Source organism: Diospyros lotus, chromosome 1 (assembly GCF_014633365.1).
Source record: "Diospyros lotus cultivar Yz01 chromosome 1, ASM1463336v1, whole genome shotgun sequence".
NCBI lineage: Eukaryota > Viridiplantae > Streptophyta > Magnoliopsida > Ericales > Ebenaceae > Diospyros > Diospyros lotus.
Window position 1 is genome coordinate 24349194 of NC_068338.1, and position 20908 is coordinate 24370101.

The following is a 20908-nucleotide window of genomic DNA, read 5'->3' on the forward strand; positions in this document are numbered from 1 at the left end:
AACGTAATTTTTAATTTTTTTATTTTGAAAAATAATTTTTTAAAATAACAAAAAGAATATTTTTTAATTTTTTAAAAATAGATTATCAAAATAAAAAATTCAAAATAAATTAAAAATTAAAAATTAAAAATTAAAAAGGAGTGAATGTAGCTTAAGAGTTTTGACTCAACTTGTCCAAATTAAATGAGTCTTTTCTCAAATATAAATTTAAAGTCAATTTTAGAGTACAAATCTAGATTTGTATAATCTCAAATCAACATTTATATTAAAAAGAAAAACATTCACAAAATATCAATTGGGGAGTCAAACATAATTAGTATATTTTAATATATTAAAATGTTATTTAAATATTTAAATTTAACATTTGTAATATTTTATATTATGTGTCATATCAATATAAATATATAAGATATTAATGTAGGATATAATTACAAATGTCAAGCATGAGTGTTCAAGTAATATTCTCTGTAAATATAAAATAAATTATAATTATCATCATTGAAATTTGACTTGAAAGCAAAATATATTTTACATTTTAAAAACAATAGAAATTACACTTATTGTTAAAAATAATATTAAATAACCATTTCTCTTTTAATTATTTCCCTTCTTTTCACTCCCTCTCTAAACTATTTATACATAAAAAGTTTTAAGCTAAAACATATATATATTTAAAAATATATTAAGCGTATATTATAAATTGTACAAAATATAGTTTTAAATTACAAAAATATATTTAAAAAAAAACTAATTCTAAACTATATTACTGAATTTGGCAATTGCCGGGTTCTAAACATATATATATATATATATATTTGTTTGAGTTTTAAATTATAACTTGAATTTCTAAAATTTGGTAATAGTGGGTTCGCATTTGCTCAATTTTAGATCAAATTAAATATTTAATTATTAAAAAATTGATTATATTGAATTGTATGTTTAATAAAATTAATATATAAATAAAATTATTCAATTAAGAATTCTAATTTTTAACCCAATCATCTTTAACTTTATTGATATATTGATTATAATCAACTCTTTTGACTTATTCCAAACTCCTTTCATCTACTCTTTTTTATTTTTTTCAAATTCTTATAATTAAGTTAATTACAGATCTAATATTCTATTTCAACTTATATTGAATATAGGCTAAACAATAAAATCATTTAAGATTCACTAATCTAATTTTATCAATAATTTTATATTCTTATAAAAAATTTAATAATATTTGAGAAATAGTTTATGATCAATGTATTTTGAAAAAAATTAAAAATATTATTATTTTTAAAAATTCTCAATTTAAATAAAAATAATACTATTTAATTCTAAGTCATAAATAATATAAAAATATTTTAAATATTTCATATAAGAATACTACCATTTAAAACTATAAAATAACACCACACGGCATCGTAAAAAAATTGTTTAGCCCAGCACGTTCGAATTCAGTTTCGTCACTGAAGTCGCTTCACCTTTAGGCACGCATAGGTGGCGGCCAACTACCATTCCTAAATGACCCATTTGACCCCACTCCCTTTGTGCAGATGTATACGAAGAGAAATCGAATGGGTGTATAAATTCCTTCCTTTTTCCTCTTTTTACCGACCAAAGAGCAGTGAAAGGTGGGGGGGGGGGGGGGGGGGGGAGAGGTTCCGAAATTCGACTTTCTATAAAGGCGAAGCCATGGAGAAATTACGGTGCGGCTGCAACCACCGCAGCAATTGTCTGGATTCTGAACTGACAAGAAAATGGATCCTCTGTTGCTGAAGATCAAGCTTCTTCTCCTTGCTTGGCTCCACCTCCGCCGATCTCGCCCTGGTACGCCTCTGCCTTAATCTTAACTCCTTTTGCTGTAACGTCGTTCTGATCTGGTCGCCAATTAGTGGTTCTAACCTTAATACTTGCTCAATTTTTTCGTGAACTTGTTTTCCGCTTTTTTGTTTGAGTTTAGTGACTATAATGTGATTTGAGTTCTGGATAATGGATATCTTCCGTGCGTTTTAATTCAAGTTCATGATCATATTTCAATTCACTGTAAATTAGTCTACTCTTGCATGATGAATTCGACTAAATCTGGAATTGGTCCCGGAAGGTGTGTTAAAATTCTGAATTAGTCACTGAAGCAATCAGTGGACCAGTAAGGAAGTGAAAGTAGGACGGGGATTTGCTTGTTTTTACATTAAAAAAAAAAAAGAATTGGAAATGGAAAATTTAAACTCTCATACTGAGAAAATATACTTAATGTTTCTGTAACGTCTGTTAATATACCTATGGTTTTGCATTTGGTGGTTAAATTATCTATGCAATGTCTGAGAAAATTTTCCTTTTGTAGAGTTGACCTCTGAATGAACTTGTAATTCTAAAACTAAGACCTCTTTGGCCATCAACACCAGCAGACCTAACTAGCTAATAAGAAGATGTCTCTTCAATAATAATATGAGTACTTTCTTATTTGTAATCTCTCTCTCTCTCTCTCTCTCTCTTGGGAGGCTGTTATTAGTTTTCCTTCTATTTTGTCCTTTTGACCTACATAAAAAGGTAATATATATGCGATATGTTACTTACTGAAACTTGATCTTCTTCTTCATCAACATTCCAAGCCTCAATCCCACTAGGTGGAGTCAATTATGTGAATTATAACTCTCCTATCATCTCTATCCATAGCCATATCTTCTTTAAGGATATTATATCCCATATCATGTGTAAGTCTTCTCTACGAAGCTTTTTTCCTTTACCTCTTTTGTTACAAATTTCTTCCATTTTATTTATTCACTCACAAGTGCATCTATTGGTTTTTTTTCTCACATATTCAAATCATTTTAATCACATCTCACGCATCTTATCTTCAATAAGCATCACCCCAACCTTAGTACAAATAATCTCATTTCTAATTCTTTTTTTCTTGAATGGCCATGCATCTATAACATTTTTATCTCATTTACATTTATATTTTACACATGTTAGTACTTAATTACCCAACATTTTAAGTCATACAATAAAGATGGTCTTATAACTATTTGTTAATACTTCCCTTTTAACTTTAAAGAGATTTTACGTTTGCATAAAATATTGGATCATTTCACTACTTTAACTATCTTGCCTTTATTTAATGGGTATCATTGTCAATGGTCTCCCTTTATTTTTGAGCAATTAATATAAATTATCTAAACTCATATTTTTTAGGAATAACATGATTTTCATGTCTCACCACAGCACCATTCACGCTTATATTTTTACTAAACTCATGTTCCATGTATCTAATTTTTCAACTTGAAGCTTTTGTATTCTAATATGTTATTTTACCTTCATTAATTTCCTTCTTTGCTTATTTTTTTCCTTCCAAACTATACATCTTTGTTTATTTATTTATTTTTTTACTACAGAATGTATGTACAATCTTGTAGCAAGCTCTTTTGGTTCTTATTTTTTCTTTTACCTCTTCACTCCACCACCATGACTCTTTCTGGTTTGGGGACTTTTACCTTCAAGTCTCCAAGAACAATTTTGTTGTGTTTCATATAGTTGTAGCCATCACAATCAACATTGTATTAGCCTCACCTTTCACAATTCAATCTCTTCTTCCTCTACCACTTTTTCTGTTAACCTGTTATTCACTTTTTAAATCCCACCATGCAATTCTTGGGCTTTTTTTTTTTTTATCATCCTTCCCCTCCTCCATTTTTTGGCTTGGATGTCAAAACCATAAGCCCATGGTGAGTGGTTAAACACTGTCTTGGTGTAATTTTACAATCCTTACTGTTGCCCAGAAAAATAACCCAAGAGGGTTGGGGGGTGAATTGTTATGAAAAATTTCAAATTTTTTACCAAACTATTTTCTTTAATGAGTTTAATTTTAAGTGTGTTTTGCTGATGGGTATAGATGGACAGGTATGAACTTAATCAAGCACAAACACACATTTATAGAGACTTGACTTTAAGAGCCTATGTCATCTCTCTTCAAGCTAAAACTTAAAGTTTTCAATATGAAACAAATAACAACCCTCGCTTTTATTCAAGAGCTAGAACCTTGATGCAATCTATAGCTTTTATTTAGGAGCTAGAACCTCAATACAATTCCCTTGCTAACAAGAACACTCTTGTAGCAAGTCAAATTCGTCACAAACAATGCGAGATCTCCTCATACACAGGTGAGTCAAATACAACAATAATCAATGACTTACAGCTTTTATTTAGGAGCTAGAACCTCGATACAGTCCCCCTGCTAACAAGAACACTCTTGTAGTAAGTCAAATCCATCACAAACAATGTGAGATCTCCTCATACACAAGCGAGTCAAATACAACAATAATCAATGATGTACAGCCCTTTAAACATCAAAGATAAAGGTTGGAACAGCAATAGTACAACTCAAAGGAATGCTTGACCACCTTGAACACCTTCTTCTTTGAATGACCAAATCTGAAAGTTGATAAGTGAATGAATGCTTGCTATGTTTGACCTATTTAAAGAGCCTCAATAGCTACTAACCATTGGAGAATTTGAGAGCTTGAAAATTTTCAAATTTGAAATCTTCCAATGTCTTTTTCAACCTGAAAGAGTGTCAGCTTTGCACAGAAAATAGCTTTACAAGAAATCAAATCTTTTTTATTGTATATTAGGTCAACAAGAAGGTATTGAACCAGATCAAAAATAATTAATACTAGACATCAAAGGGGAAATTTCAGATCTATTGTCTGTCAAAAAACATCTTGATGAAAGGCACAGTTAGCTGTCAGGCTCTCGGCCCTGACAGTAGAGAATTCTTCTTGAGGGAGGGAAATTAGGGTAGGAAAGAAGAGAGAAAGAGAGGAAAGATACGGGAGAGAAGAATGAACAGAGAGATTTGGGAGAGAACTGAGAGATAGGAAAAGAAATGAAACGTTTACTATGAATTCATTGATATCCCTTATGGAGAGGGAAAGCCCCTTTATATAGGCCCATCCTCCTTGACAGTTATTCCCAACCGTTTAACCCCAGTTACAGCCTACTGTTACAACTATACAACTGTAGCTAACAACCTCTTGTTATTTGTTACACTATCAACTATGGTTACAACTTCCCCTTACAACCATTTAAACCCTCTAACCATTCCTAACCAACCGTTGGGTCCTGACATTAGCTAGGAAAAATACAGGTTTGTTTGACTAACCAAAAGAGGAAAAATTTTGTTTAATTTGTTTTTGCAAGAGAATGATTCATAGAATAAAAAGAATGAATTATAGGTTTGATATGATTTAGCTTGAATGAGAAAGAAACATCTAATCCAAAAGGATTCTTGAGTTTGTAGATGGACTTTGGTCGACTAATGTGGCTTCCTAAAAGGTGTTTAAAACATTCTGGAAGACTTTGGTCGACTAAACTTGAGTTGTTCCCAAACAAAAAGGCTTACTGCTCAACTTTGGTTGACTAAATTGAAACTTTGGTCCACCAAACTTTAGATGAAAAATGTTCAGGCATTTTGTGACACAGTGGTCAATTAAACTCTGACTGTGGTCAACCAAACCAGTTATCTTTGGAAAAGGTAGTTTATGGACATCTTTGGTCAACTAGAACAGAACATTGGTCAACCAAACTTCAGTTAATTTGATAAATTTTAAGATTCACTTCTTTTGAGGATCATTTTTGGTGAAAAAGTATGATTGTTTTAAGCATTTGGATTTACCAAAACACAAGGAATACTCAAAATATTTGTCTCTTTTTGATATAGGATTAAAAGCATTTGAAATAATTTTTCAAAAGATCATTTGTTTAATAAAGATTGTTTTTGTTATCATAAAAAATCACTGATTGTACCCTCGAGGTTAACACTTACAATATGAGCAATCCTTTTATCTAATAAGAAAGTAGTGTTCAGGTAGTTGAGAGACCATTTATGTGATCTAATATTAATCTCACTTTTAGCTATGTTGGGATCATATGTTGTAGAAAAATTGAAAATAGTTTCTCTCATTCTTTCTTTCTTCTTAGCCATAACCTCCATCCACATCTCTTTCCTCATTCACTTCTCTGTCCATGTGACTATTTGAGTCTCCTCCTATAATAATCTTCTCTTCTCTAGGTATTTCTTGTAACAACCCCTCTAATTCTTACAAAATTGTCCTTATTCTCTTCAGTCCAATTTATTCAAACGTAGAATCATAGGAAAAATATTTCAAGCCAAGTAATTTGTTTTATTTCTGAACATTATCTTCTTGCTGCTTCTTGGCCTCAGTGTTAGTCATTTACTTTTATGATTAAGTTATAGATATTTTTCAAAAATTGCTATATAATTCAATTAACCTCTCTTTTTTGGGATCTTTATATTGAAACTATTTCAGTTACGATATCATTTGTGAAGCGATTCAAATACAATGACATAAAGAGGGCTACAGATGGTTTCCGAAGGATTATTGAAAATTCTTCAAATGGGGCTGCATATAAAGCCCAATTCCAAGATGGTGCTGCTGCCCTAGTAAAAGAAATAAAAGATTTTGATGAAGAAAAAGATGCCTTCTACAGAGAAATCAAACTCTTGGGGAGCTTGCATCACCGCCACATTGTTTCACTCAGTGGGTTTTCTGAAGGACGTAAGAGGTTTGACTCCTAATTCTTGCTTAATCTTTGTCACAATTTTCATTTGTCCTCGGGACAGTTTCCTATTTATTTAGGACATTTAGAGAGGGAGAGAGACAGGGAGGGACTTGGGCCTCAGATTGGCGGCAACAGGAAATATTTCATGATTTACTTAGCCCAAATTTGGTGGTTGGGAATCTGAATGTATGCAGGATTGTGTAGTCCCTACACTAAACGAGAGTTTTGATTCCTTATTTTTCTTTAACAAATTTCACAAGTTTACTTGGGCAAGCTCCTATTTAGGGTATTTTTGAAGTGAGAGGCAGACACAGTTTTGGGCCTCAGGACCTCAGGTTGCAGATACCAACATATTTGTGATTAACTTACCTCCACAATTTGGAGGTAGTGAATCTGAATTTCTGCAGATTTGTGGATATTGCAAAGAACTAACCTCAAGAAAGGACAAATAATGATTCTTCATGAATCTTGGAGAATGCCCAATTGTGTTCATTGTTGCCCTTAGGTTGGATGAAATTGCTTTTATTATTGGAATATCATTCTAAAAACCTTTAATATTGCTTTATTTAATGCTCTATAATTATTTGTCACCCAGAGGCAAAGCTAGCTGGCTCGTACAGCTTACAGATGTCATGAAACCTGATCGAGTTTAATTTGCTAGGTTTTCTGGTTCATGTGTCCACAGGACTACCCTTGGTTATGTATCCTTTTTTGTGTACCCATCTGTTGGAGGATGTTAATTGTTCCTGCAGACCTAATAACTATGCAATTTTTAAATATTTTAACTTTTTTCTTTTAAAAACATTTTGCATTCATGGCAAGACCCTAGTTAGGGAAAAGGAAGCAAAATGAAAGAAATAAAATAGGCTTTTGGCTTACACTCATAAGGTTTAAGGAGTTTCTCTGTGTTTTGTAGTGACATTGAGTTGACTCTAGTTCTTCCTTTTGTTAGTATATATAGCACTTCATTGAAGGAATGGACTAGGCACGTGATAGACTTAAAGTAAAAAGGTTTTAAATATGGGAAAATTCTGAACATTTTCAAATTCACTTATTAGAGAATTCAACTGCATGAGCAAAAACCTCACAATTGATTATTTAACCAAAGTAATTATTTTTTTTAGATGTTTTGCACAATATGAAAGGACTTATTGTAAAAGAAAGACATAATACAAATGGAAGGAAAGCAAAGCAATTTCTATAACCGATATCTGCCCATGCTAGTTTAGGATATCTGCCCCCGAAAGCATTACGGGATGGAGTTTTTCCCGGTAGCAGCAGATACCTTCTTTCTTTCTTTCTTTATCTTTTTTATAGGTAAATATTTGAGAAGGGGAAGTCCAAGGCATAGTCAGAGTTGATAGAGACCATGTAAACACATGAAGGTGGGACAACTGAACTTCCACTTCCAGGCAATTGCTGACTGGAAGGGAGTCCATGGCAACCTTATGCATAGACATGTATTTCATTTTGCCTTCATGATCAATAACATCCTATTAATCTGAGGGAAGCTGATAATAATCCTTTGTCTAATTTTCGTTTAATATATAAAAAACATATTGACCTCATCAAGTTCAGGTAATGATTAAATTTTTCTGATTAGATCTTATACCTTTTTGATGTTGCAGTCATCATCAACAAGTTCTGAACATTTTTTAAATCTTTTACTCACCATTCCAGTTAAACAATATGTGGTAGAACTGAAATCTTGTTCACACCCTTGCTGTACATGATTGGTATATTTATATACACAAGCCAATCCTCAGTCACATCTCTAACAGATTGTGATTATCCTAAGAATCAGCAATCAAATAAAAAAGGAAACAATTTAAAACTCCTAGCTGTGATTTCCTTAATTGAGTATCCTAATTACTTATAACCTAAAATAGATGATTTGGGATCCGGACATCTACACTCCCCCTCAAGCTGGGGCGAAGATATTAATCATCCCAAGCTTGGAACTTAGGTCTTTGAAGCATTTTCAAGGCAAAGCTTTAGTTAGGATATCAACAACTTGCAGTCTTGTTGGGTAGTGTTTGTTAACCAAGATAGGGTGGAAAATGTCAAATATGGGAAACATTCCAGATGTTTATTCTTTCCAAAGTGTTTGTTAAAACTTATCTGAGCTTTCTTGGAAAAACCCTCACGTAACTTCTTATCTGACTTTTTACAAATAAATTTATTTGGAGTATCTGGCCTCCCCCTCCAGATAAATTTATCTAATATTTTACAAATAAGTCTAAATTATTCATATGCCCTTTGTAGGATAATTAATGTCATTTAATATATTTTTAAATTACCATATGTTTCGGCAATTTTTAAAATTTAAATGACATTATTGCTTTCACTGATTTTTAAAATTTAAATTTCTCTCTCTATGTATATTTTTTATTATCTAATACAAATTCCTTTCACCGATTTTTTAAATTATTTTATTCAATTTTATATTTTATTATCTGTTATGAAAATATGTTTTGGCAATTTTTAATTATCTAATTGGAATTATTGTAATTCCACCAATAATTATTTCTACTTTCTAGTCTTTTTAGAATCTATTTTTGAACATGGATTTAGAAAAATAAACACTATTTTTAATTTTTATTTTTTGATAATTCACATTAATCATAAAGCACTATTTTAATCATAAATTTCTTGTTAATGTTAACTTGCAGTTTATGAATTTGGTAATAGGGATATTTTGATAAAAAAAACCCGTATCTCGGAGTTTATCATATGCATTTAACAAACATATGAAAAAAAAATACAATTCTCAATGGATTTCAAAAACTTAACAAATAGTCTGATAGAAATCTTGGAATTCTTCCCAGTCTTATCTTGACCATTCCATATCTTGGTCTGGAAAGCATTCCAACCTTATCTTGATACTCCCTTATCTTGTTCATTTTAACAAACGCTACCTTGGAGTATAGATTAGATTGATAACATTCCCTTCAATTTTCTCCTTGATGAAGTGACGATCAATTTTCACATGCTTAGTCCTGCCATGATGTACAGGGTTCTTGGCAATGCTGATGGCAGATTGATTGTCACAAAAGAGTTTCATTGGTCCCTCGATATTGACTCCAAGTTCGTTGAGTAATCTCTTTATAATTTGCCACAAGAGAGTTTCATTGGTCCCTCGATCTTGACTCCCAGTTCATCGAGTAATCTCTTTTTCCACATCCCTTCACAAATGCCATGAGCCATGGCGCGAAATTCTGCTTTTGCACTGCTCCTAGAGACCACTGATTGTTTCTTGCTTCTCCAAGTACCAAGGTTATCCTATACATAGGTGCAGTCTCCGAAAGTAGACCTTCGATCTGTGACTAAACCAGTCCAATCTGCATCACTGTAGATTTCCACCCCTTGACTTGAACCTTTCTTGAAGAAGAGACATTTCCTTGGAGTTAGTTTTAAATATCTCAAGACTCTGTAGATTACCTCCATATGGTCTTCCCTTGGATCACTCATGAAGTGGCTCACCACACTAACTGCGAAACCAATATTTGGTGTGGTGTGAGAAAGATATATGAGTTTTCTAACTAACTTTTGATTTCATCCCTTATCAACTAGAGTACCCTTCTCTCCCCTTCTAAGCTTGGTGGTGGCTTCCACTGGGGTATCAGTAGGTTTACACACAAGCATCCCACATTCCTTTAGTAGGTCTAGAACGTATTTTCTCTAAGACATAGAGATTCCACTAAATCTTGCCACCTCCATTCTTAGGAAATATCAAAGATTTCCTAAATCTTTGATCTCAAACTCTTTGGCAAGGACTTTCTTTAGACCATCCATTTCCTCTATGAAATCACATGTGACAATGATGTCATCAACATATACAATCAGGATAGATATTTTACCTTCTGACGACCTCTTCGCGAATAGAGTATGATCGATTTGACATTGAGAGTAACCATGAGACTTGACCACTCTTGTGAACCTGTCAAACCATGCCCTTGGTGACTGCTTAAGACCATATAGAGATCTTTTCAACTTGCATACTCGATTCTTCGTAGTCTGAGTCTCAAACCCCGAGGGAATCTTCATGTACACCTCTTCTTCTAAGTCACCATTTAGAAACGCATTCTTCACATCAAGTTGAACTAGTGGCCAATCTAGGTTTGTTGCTAGAGATAGGAGAACCCGAATGTATTGAGTTTGGCAACTAGTGCAAAAGTTTCTTGGTAGTCTACACCATAAGACTAAGTATAACCTTTTGCAACAAGACGGGCTTTGTACCTATCAATACTTCCATCTTCCTTATGCTTCACAGTGAGGATCCATTTGCATCCAACCAGATTTTTCCCTGAAGGCAGATTAGTGATCTCCCATGGCTGGTTCTTCTCTATGGCACGTATCTCATCTAAAACTGTTGTCCTCCATGAGGGATCTGCCAGTGCCTCTTGGATGTTGGTGGGAACCTAGACTATATCCAAACTGGTAACAAATGCTCAGAATTTTGATGAGAGACCCTTATATGAAATGTAATTATGAAGAGGGTGCACTGTACATGATCTTACTCCCTTTCTGAGAGTAATAGGCCAATCCAGATCATTCTCAGGTGCCTCACTAAGTGAATTGTAAAGAATGGTGTTATCCTCATTCATTGAATCTGGTTTGGACAGTTGTTCAAGTTTGGTCAGTGATTGATGTTCTTCTTGATCTCGAGCACTTCCTCTCCTGGAGTAGACACAAAGTTCTGTATTTGTTGGTAAGTGATCGTCGTTAGGATTAGATGAAGAGTGAGGTTCAGATTGAGGATGAGACCCAAATTGAGGAGTATCGGTAGTGTTGAGAGACATCAAAGGAGGTGGAGCAAAAAAGTTCAGAGCATCCCAAGACTGACATTCCTTGGTAAAGTCACTCTCCTCCTGAATGGTAGGATTTGGATAAAATGGATGATGTTCAAAGAAAGTGATGTCCATTGAGTGATAGTATTTGCTTGTTGAAGGAGAAAAGCACTTATATCCTTTCTGGTTAGGAGAGTAGCCCAAGAAAATACACTTAAGGGCCCGAGGATCAAACTTGTCATGATTATGAGAATGAAGATGGACAAATACCAAGCATCTGAACACTTTCAGAGGAATAGTGGACACAAATCGAGGCTGGGGATAGGTCACAAGGAGGGCTTGGAGAGGAGTTTGGAACTGAAGGACCCAAGAAGGCATCTGATTAATGAGTTAGGTAGCTGTGAGTAATGGCATCCCCCCAAAAATGTGCTGGAATATTAGTGGAAAACATGAGTGATCGAGCGACTTCCAAGAGGTGATGATTTTTCCGTTCAGCAATACCATTTTGCTATTTTGCTGAGCAGTATCGGCACAAAAACTTTGATGAATAATCCCTTGTTATAAAAGATAATCCCCCAAGACAAATTTGAAATAGTCCTTGGCATTGTCGGTTCTCAAAATTTGGATTTTGGTATGAAACTGAGATTGAATCATGGTGTTCAAATTTCTAAAAACTTGAGCAACCTCAGATTTTTCTTTTAGAAGAAATACCCAAGTTAAGCGAGTGTGGTTATCAATGAAAGACACAAACCAACAAAATCCCAAAACATGTCTTGTCCGAGAGGGTCCCCATATGTCACTATGAAACTTGGCAAACGGATGGGATGGTTTATATGGTTGAGGTCAAAAGGAACTGTGAGTATGTTTTGATAATTGACACACTTCACATTGGAGTAAACTGGAATTTTTATTCTTGAATAACAATGGGAACAATTTCTCAAGATCTGTAAAATTCGGATGGCCTAATCGAAAATGCCAAAGCATGGCCTGATTATTAGAGCTGGGAATAGAAACATTAAAAGAGGTACTGCTACAACTTAAATTACCAACATGCAGATTTTGGCCATGAAGAGAGTGAGTGCTTGAGAGAAGGTATAACCCTGAGTACTGCCTAGCACTGCCAATTGTCCTTCTCGTATCCAAATCCTGAAATTCACACAGTTTTTTTGGAAACCTTAGTGATGCAGTTAGAGTCCTGAGAGATTTTGCTGACAGATAATAAGTTGCAGTCCAAATCGGGAACAAATAAGACAGATTGTAGATGAAAAGTTTCAGTTAACTTCAGTGTTCCCACACCGGCTACTTGGGATTGAGTGCCATCAGCAATTCGAACAGTCCATCTTTCTTTAGAAGGGCAGATTTGAGAGAATAGCCGTGAATTTCTGGTTATATGATCTGAGGCCCCCGAGTCTATAATCCATACATTTGAAAGATTGCTTTTAACACTGAAAGCATGAAGGATATTAGAGAGCTGTTGTGCCGGCTGCAATGATGGAGGAGGATGTACTGCTTTGGGACTGCCCAAAAATCTGCTGCAGGAACTCCAATTGTTCTCTGCTGAAAAGTGCTAGTTCAGGGGAGGTATTCTGTTCCTCTGAATTGGCCACGTTCCCTCTACTTTCCCTTCAGTTTGAAGGTTTCATATCTGCTGGTTTCCCATGTAAATCCCAGCATTTATCCTTGGTATGGTCAAGTTTGTGACAGAACTCACATTTTGGCCATTCCTGCTTCTGTTTGCTGTGATTTGATGATGGGTGGTTACCACGGGCAGCAAGTGCAGCAGCTTCATGAGAAGGATCCTGAGTTCCTAGCATAACCTTCTTTCGACTTTCTTCACGTCTGACCTTGGCAAAGGCTTCTCGGAGACTTAGAGTGGGTCTTGTAGATAAGATTCTGCCCCGAACATCATCCAAGTTCTTGTTTAAACCGATCAAGAATTTGTGCAGCCACTGCTGTTCAATAATCTTCCTGTAGTATTGATCATCTTCCGGACACTGCCACTGGTGTGTAGTGAACATATCCAACTGCTGTTAGTGACGAGTCAAAATGTTAAAATACTAAGTGACGGTCAGATCTCCTTGCTGCTGGTCATCGAGGATGCACTCTATCTTGAACAATTCTGATGTGTTTTCCACATGAGAATAGGCCTCCTTTGCAGCAGTCCAAATTTCTGCAGCCGTATCATACGGGAGGAAGTTCTTGCCAATTTCATTTGTCATGGAGTTAAGAAGCCATGACATAATGAGATTGCCTTCTGTCTTCCAAGATCGATATTTCCGATCCTCCTTCTTGGGTTGCACAGCTTCGCTGGTGAGGTATTCATCTCGCCCTTTCTCTAAGATAAAGATTTGGACCAATTGCGACCACTAGAGGTAATTGTGACCACTCAACTTATGGCTGGTGATGGTGAATGAGGAGCTATCGACGGCTCCTGTATGACTCAGGATGACATTCACCGATGAGGAACCCTTCTCGGTAGCCATAGTTGTCCTGGACGAAGGCTAGGTTGGCACAAACGAGGCTCAGGTTCAGATGATGGTGATGGACAACAGATATAGGGACGGGGAATGAGACCAAAGACGTTGCAACTGGCATTACAGTGAAGTAGAGGGAACCTCTTGACCGAGGATCTGCTCAATCTCGGATGGGTCACTAGTGATTATGGCCGAAGACGACAGAGACATGAAGAACCGATGATTATGGCTCTAATACCATGTGGTAAAACTGAAATCTTATTCACACTCTTGCTGTACATGATTGGTACATTTATATACACAAGGGAATCCTCAATCACATCTCTAACAGATTGTGATTATCCTAAGAATCAGCAATCAAATAAAAAAGGAAACAATTTAAAATCGAAAATCTCCTCCAAGCTGTGATTCCCTTAATTGAGTACCCTAATTACTTATAACCTAAAATAGATGATTTGGGATCTGGACATCTACACAATAACTCAATTCTTTTTTAGCAAACAAATGCTTATGAAAAATTCTTGGCTTCTGTTCATATGTGACATTTTAACAGATTTTGTTCAAATGGGATGGGTAGATTATTATAATTTGTGAATTTTGATCAGGCATTATGATGGAGAGAGAACTGATTATCTTGTACTTCAAAGTTCCTTATCACGCTATAACCTGTTTATCTAGCCTATCTACTTTGTCCAAGTATAAAGGTTTCTGTTCATCTCCAATATGAAGTTTTAAGTGTTTCCATGGTGCACTATGCACTTGGATTGCTTTTTATTTACTCCAATACTTAAGTAACAAACTGCAGCCTCTCCTTCTGCATTACATTCGTTGTATGTAGTCAGCTCCAAAGCTTCCATACATTAACTTTATGACAGAATATTTTATCAATAGGGCTTTGTGAATCCATAGAGTTTTAATCAATAGGCATGCATGTGATGCATCATCTTTAACATTTATATTTATTCAGTTTGTTTGTGAAAGTAACAGTTTTTGTTATTAAGCTTCCAGCTTTTAACTAGACAGTAAATATCCTACTATGAATCACGTCTGAAGTCTTTTGGGATAATTTTACAAAACTATTATGAGATCTTAATACATAAATGTAATCAGACAAATACCGACAAACTCCAAATGTAGTAAAAGAACATAGGTAATTTTTTGTGCAGATGATAAGTTCAGTTTTTGATTTGTGATTTAGAATCAGCTTCATAACTAAAAGAGAGAGCATATGGTGAAAGTTGAGATGCCTAGAAGCATTTTCAGTGATGTACTGCAAAATTATTCCTGTGACCCAGCCATTGCTTAAGATTGATACGATATTCATTGTATCTTGAGTCCCCAGGTTTTTAAAGATTTTAAGCCTTAGTTTATTCTGAGAGACTTGTAATAATGATATATGTAGATTTTTCTCTTTTCAGGTTCCTTGTGTTTGAAAGCATAGAAAATGGAAGCCTGAAAGAACATCTAAATGGTAACCGTTGGGGCACATACTCCGTGTATTTTCCTCTTTTTATTTTTGTGTTAAACAGTTGTCTTTTGGCAGATCCTCTTAAGACTCCCTTGAACTGGAGAACAAGACTGCAAATAATCAATGGTGTGGCGGCTGCTCTGGTAAGTTCTAAAGCTGAACATTACATAATAAAAAAAATATGACAATCCTCTTCACGATTTTCTTTTTTGATCTTTTGTTTTGTTGTTGTATGTTTCTGTAGTAGTGATCAATTCCATGAAAAGATAGGGGGAAAAGTATAAATGTGGCACATGAATACTGATGCCAAGATATAGGACTCAGTAAGTTCTATTTACAAGAGAATGAAAGCTTTTAGTTCAACACATGATGAATAGGGATGACAACATATTCCATTATTCAAGAATCCAAAATACAATTTGGAATTCAGCTGACAGCTGATAATTGACACTTGATTCCAGAAAATTTCCAATTTGGAAAAAAAAAAAAAAAACTTTGCTTTGTTTCTTCAGAACCTTGGAAAACATGTAACGAATATGATAACAGCAAGGGTCATTAGCTCCCTCGTCCAGTTCTCTCTTCCAGTCCAAGCTTTATTTATCCTATAGGACACAGTTTAATCACTGGATTGAAAACACTCTGATTGATATTTTGCGGAGAGGGATCTAGCTCTACATAAGATGAGAAGATGCACTATTCTAAATGAATTGAAAACACCATGATTGAAGCATTTAAGGCAGTGAAAGTGGTCTGAGACTTCTCATTGATAAATAAAAAAAGAATGAAGTGGTAATGCAGGTTGACCTACTACTCTTGGCACTTAGAAACGCTTTCCTTCTATTTATCTTAGATTGGTTTTCACAGGCTTAAATTTAGAATTAGGACACAATTTCCTAGGTACATACACTCATGAAGAGCAATTTTACCTTTATTACAGGTTCCTGCTCTTCAGAAGTTATGGTATGATTACATGCATAATGAATTAGTATTAGTAGAATGAATAGAATTAAAATGGGTCAATTCCTTTCAGACCCCTGTTTTGGGTCATTTGTCAAACAACCCCTTTATTAGTTTTTAGTAATGTTGTTGTTGGATTACAACAATTAAAATTTGTTTCTAGGAAAGCTCAGCAAGAAGTCAGCAGGGCTAGGCAAGACAGAGGAACAAAGCTTGTCTGAGAGAAGCCTGCAGCAGTTGTGAGGGCTCGATCTGCTATCCGGGAGAGCTTGGGAATGATTGGATGAGAGTAGTCCAGGAGAAAGTTGTCCGGGTGAATCTTTGTTGTATGGAAGAGTTGTGAGGTACCCTGGAGCAGTGTTTGCAAGGTAGAAAGCATTTATAAGGCACACGGGGATTTCTCCTGTGCAGGCACTCTGGTACTTAAGTCAGATGCTGCCATAGTGAAGTAGAAATGCAGATGTTGTGCAGATGAAGTAGAGCGGGTGAAATATGCTGTGAAGATCATCCAGGAGAAGTGAAGGATTCTTTGGGAGAATAGGAGTTGTGAGGGTACGGGTAGTTCAAAGGTTGGAGAGAAGGCTTAGAATTCGAAGAGTTGAGGGGTATTTATACCCTTCGTTGTGATTGGGACACATGGCACGCATGTACGGGGAACACGTGACTCCTTTGGGCACAAGACACACTGTTCTCCTTGGCACACATGGTTGTCTCAAGGCTAAGCTTAGAAGGACCCTGTTGTCGCGGGGGGGAAGGTCCCCCGGAGGAAGGATGGCCTACTATAGGCGAGCCACGTTGTGCGAGACAATGTGGGTCAAACTTGTGCGGGAGATGGGTCTCCCTGTGACTTCCTCAGAAGAATGCTCGATCAGGTGGATTTTACTACATGGGACAGTTCTTCGAGAGAATATCCTTTCCTGGGAGAAGGGATTGGTAACAATTCTCTAGAAGAACTTACTCTCTCGTGAGAACTCTTCTTCTGAGATTGGTGCCTTCTGTGGAAGAACTACCTCCCGGAGGAAAGGTTGCAACAGGTACAAACCTCATAAATTAAAACTAAATTAAATTTAATTTAATCTATCCTTCTCCTAATCTCTCTCTAATTAAAAAATAAATAAAGCTCCAACCAGAGAAATAAATTCATTGTCGGCAACAATGCATGGAAGTAGAAGAGTCTCCACCAGCAACCACTGCAAGGGAGAGGGGGGAGGAGAGAAAGAGATGAGGGAGCGTTGTAACATCTGGCTAGGTTCTCTAAATCCGACGATATCATCATCTCAAATCGCTAGTTTCAGTGAACTGGCTTTCGTTTGTTTTGAGCATTCATTTTAATCAATTCATGGTTTCCAGTCCGTCAACCTTTACAATCTGGAAAGATACAGATGGAAATTCTGGTACCTCTCTCTCTCTCTTCTCTCTCTCCAAGGAAACATGGCTGGGTTCAGCTGGAATTTATTTCTCTCCAAGAAATAAATTCAAATTATGCAGTTAACTTGGTATGTTTTGGTCACGTTTGATTTTATCAGTCAGATTCATGACCTTTTATTTTCAGGCAGTAATATAGAGCTGTTGGCCTTAATATATACCTGTGATTTATAAAGAGTTGACTTGTGCCTGTGATCTACGATCTGTGTTTTGTTGTAGGCCTTTTTCTGTAAGAGGATCCATTTGAGGATAATCCTCTGCCACAAAAATCAATTTTTGATTAGCGTGGCTGCATTTTTTTTCCCAGTACAATTGTTGTATCACAATTCAAGAGTGGTACATAACGTTTGTTGAATTATTAATCATCATTTTATGTAAAAGTTTAAGTTATTAGATAGAGAGTTAATTTTGTTTTTTATATTATCATTTTTATTCTCATTATGTCCCCTCATGCATAATCAGACTTCTCTGTATGAATAGACAATAGTCCAATCACATGTAACAATTTAAATATTGGGTTAACAATGAGGTTTAAACTTAACACTTTTGTCTACTCTTGCCACTAATTTTAAATTATAAATCACTATTTCATCTAAAAACTTAAGGAGTTCGATAAAAGATGAACTTTTTTGTATATACCCTCAACAACATTCATGGAGCATGAGTGAACACCATATTTTCCCGTAAGAATCTTTATTAACTTGAAGGCAACGGAGTACAAAATTGCAGCTTGGTATGCATCATAAACCTGTCAAAAAGCAGACCACTTGGTGTAATTGACTAAAATATTACGGTGGAGAAGAAAATATGAAGGTTTTTCTGTCCGACTCTTACCAATCCAAATAATGGCTTTGCATTTGGGCTGGATTTTTCTTTTCTCTCTTCCGCATTTGCTGTTTGTATGGGATTCCGCACTAATTGAGCAGCTTGGTACAATTTGTATTTGTATATTACAGGAATATTTGCACTTCTTTTGCGACCCTCCGATGTATCACGTCTCAATCAGTTCAAGTACCATCATGTTAGATGACAAATTCAGTGCTAAGGTACAATACTTAAGTCAACCTCTTCTTAGGGTCCAGCATTTGGCTCATATAACGTTATATATTAATATAGGTTCTGTTATTCTCTTAAAAGAAAGCACCATAATCAATCTTTTTGGATGTGTCCAAAATATTAACAATACCTCTTGCAACAGCTCTGGGATGTCGGTCTTCTAAATGCTCGCGGAAATACCATAACAATGCCAGTCTCTTCATGCTTGAAGGGTGAATTTCTATAGTTATGCTTTAGGTTCACGATTTCCTATTAATTCTTTTTAACTCCAATCGTTATATGCTCATTTTCTCTCCTGCTGCATAATATACAGGACAGACATCCACAAATATCGTCTTTCAGCTAGGATTGCTGATCCTTGAGCTAATAACTGGTCAGTCCTCGGAGGATGGAGGTGCCGATTTAATCCAATGGATCCAGGAATCCAAGCCTCGTTTTTCAAGATCGATACATAATATGCTTGATCCAGATCTTGGAGATAATTACAATTCCAGAGAACTAAAAGGTCTGTTAGCTGTGGCCAGAATGTGCATAAGATCAGCGGATAAGCCAACAGTTTTTACTCCCCAGGTATTCAGGTATCTCCAGAAGAATGTAGGTATAGCATAAATTGTTCTTGATGACTGTTGTAGTGTTTATATTTAATGTATTATATGCATTAGAAATTGAGTTGATGGCTAAACCAAACTTAGGTCCCATGAAAAATGCATTTGGCATGTTTCAGTTGCTTGCTTCTTCTTCAGTATTTTTCCTTATTCGTTATTTTCTTCCTTTCCTTTTCTCCTTGAGATATTTTTCTAGGAAAATATTGACATACTTTCAGGAAGTGAAAAATGCCAAATTAGTATTCTCTCTTTATAAATTTGTGTATATGGTGTTTATGATTAGGCCGTGCATATGAGGTATTTTTCACTTTTAAGTTAGGAAGTTTGTTTATCAAATTAATGTTCTTGCATGTCGTTTGGTACGTGGGATAAATTAGTGATGGGATAGAGTTAATAATAGGATGAAACAGTGATGAGATTATATCATGTTTTACTTGGCGTTATTATATCTCATGTGATTGATAGGTGATGATATCTTGCTCATGAAAATAAATTTACCATTCTGCCCTTTACTTTATTCCCTATTTTGGCCACTCCAAATAAGCCTAACTTCTCTCCGGTCCGGTTGCGATTAAAGAAAATTCAAAATCAGAGAACAGATAAAAGAGAGGGTGGGTAAGGAATGGTTCCATCTTTTGTAGCCCAAACTGTTCCTTCTAATGGTGGGATAAGTTAAACCTAGGGTGCACAATGAAATAAGTTAATCTCATGTATAAGGGATAAAATATAATTTCAGAATTATTTAATCCTATATTATTGGATTTTCAAGCATTGAATATATAAGTAATTTTGGGATAACTTAATCTAATCTCATAAAACACATACTATGTGGGTAGGTATAATATGTTTTTATGAGAAATTATTATGTTACTCGCATTGAGTAACATAATATTTATGACAAAATTAGAGGGGAGGTGTGCCCTCTCCCCTTCTCTTACATGCCCACATTGGACAAACCCAACATAAATAATAAAACGATGCTCTACTTTTATGTTAAAAGTACTAATTTGATTAATTTCTATTCATCTTCTTAAATTTTTTCAACTTTCCTTTATTAATTGCCCTTGTTGGAAATATCTGATCCTTTGAAGAGAGTTATAGACTCTCATTCATTGGAGGATTTTAGTTCCACCTAGATTTTGAAATATTATCAATACTTTTATAATTATTATATAACTTATTGGCAATGGCAATGAGTACACAAAAAAGGGAGTGCAATTTTGTGTACCCCTTTTAAGGGGTAACGTGACCCGTTCATTTTGGGAGTAAAAAAGTCATTTTGGAGATTTCTTTTCCCAAAAATTCACCTTGTCTTTCGTCACTGCATTCCCCCTTTTTTCTTGTTGTCTTGTTGTCTCGCTTCCTTGCCATCCACGCGCCGATCATTGCAATGAGAGAGAATGCAGCGATAGTTGATGCGTGGGCAATGAGGAGGGGAGGCAGCAACGACATGAGATTTGGTCATGAGATTTGGTGAAAAAAAAAAGAGACAGAGAAAATGATAGGAAAGAGAATGAATTCGAATACTCAAAATTGACGTACCCGGTACAACATTGCACTCCA

The 20908-nt window shown here is 35.3% G+C and overlaps 1 protein-coding gene across 1 annotated transcript; it reads left to right on the top strand.

Annotated features, from left to right (window-relative positions):
• The first annotated feature begins 1627 nt into the window (after positions 1–1627).
• LOC127802061 (probable receptor-like protein kinase At1g49730) lies at positions 1628–19482 on the top strand. Its single transcript, XM_052337728.1, has 7 exons — positions 1628–1818; positions 6318–6573; positions 15253–15305; positions 15378–15445; positions 18641–18730; positions 18883–18952; positions 19054–19482. Exons 1-7 carry the CDS (start codon positions 1749–1751, stop codon positions 19347–19349), a joined length of 903 nt encoding a protein of 300 aa, XP_052193688.1. The 5' UTR covers positions 1628–1748; the 3' UTR covers positions 19350–19482.
• Positions 19483–20908: the final 1426 nt, after the last annotated feature.

Bases quoted from the DNA above. Each gene is read 5' to 3' on its own strand.
- LOC127802061 (XM_052337728.1), top strand. From the start codon at position 1,749: ATGGATCCTCTGTTGCTGAAGATCAAGCTTCTTCTCCTTGCTTGGCTC. The intron at 15,306-15,377 runs GTAACCGTTGGG...GTCTTTTGGCAG, and splicing joins CCTGAAAGAACATCTAAATG to ATCCTCTTAAGACTCCCTTG. The intron at 18,731-18,882 runs GTACAATACTTA...CTCTTGCAACAG, and splicing joins ATGACAAATTCAGTGCTAAG to CTCTGGGATGTCGGTCTTCT.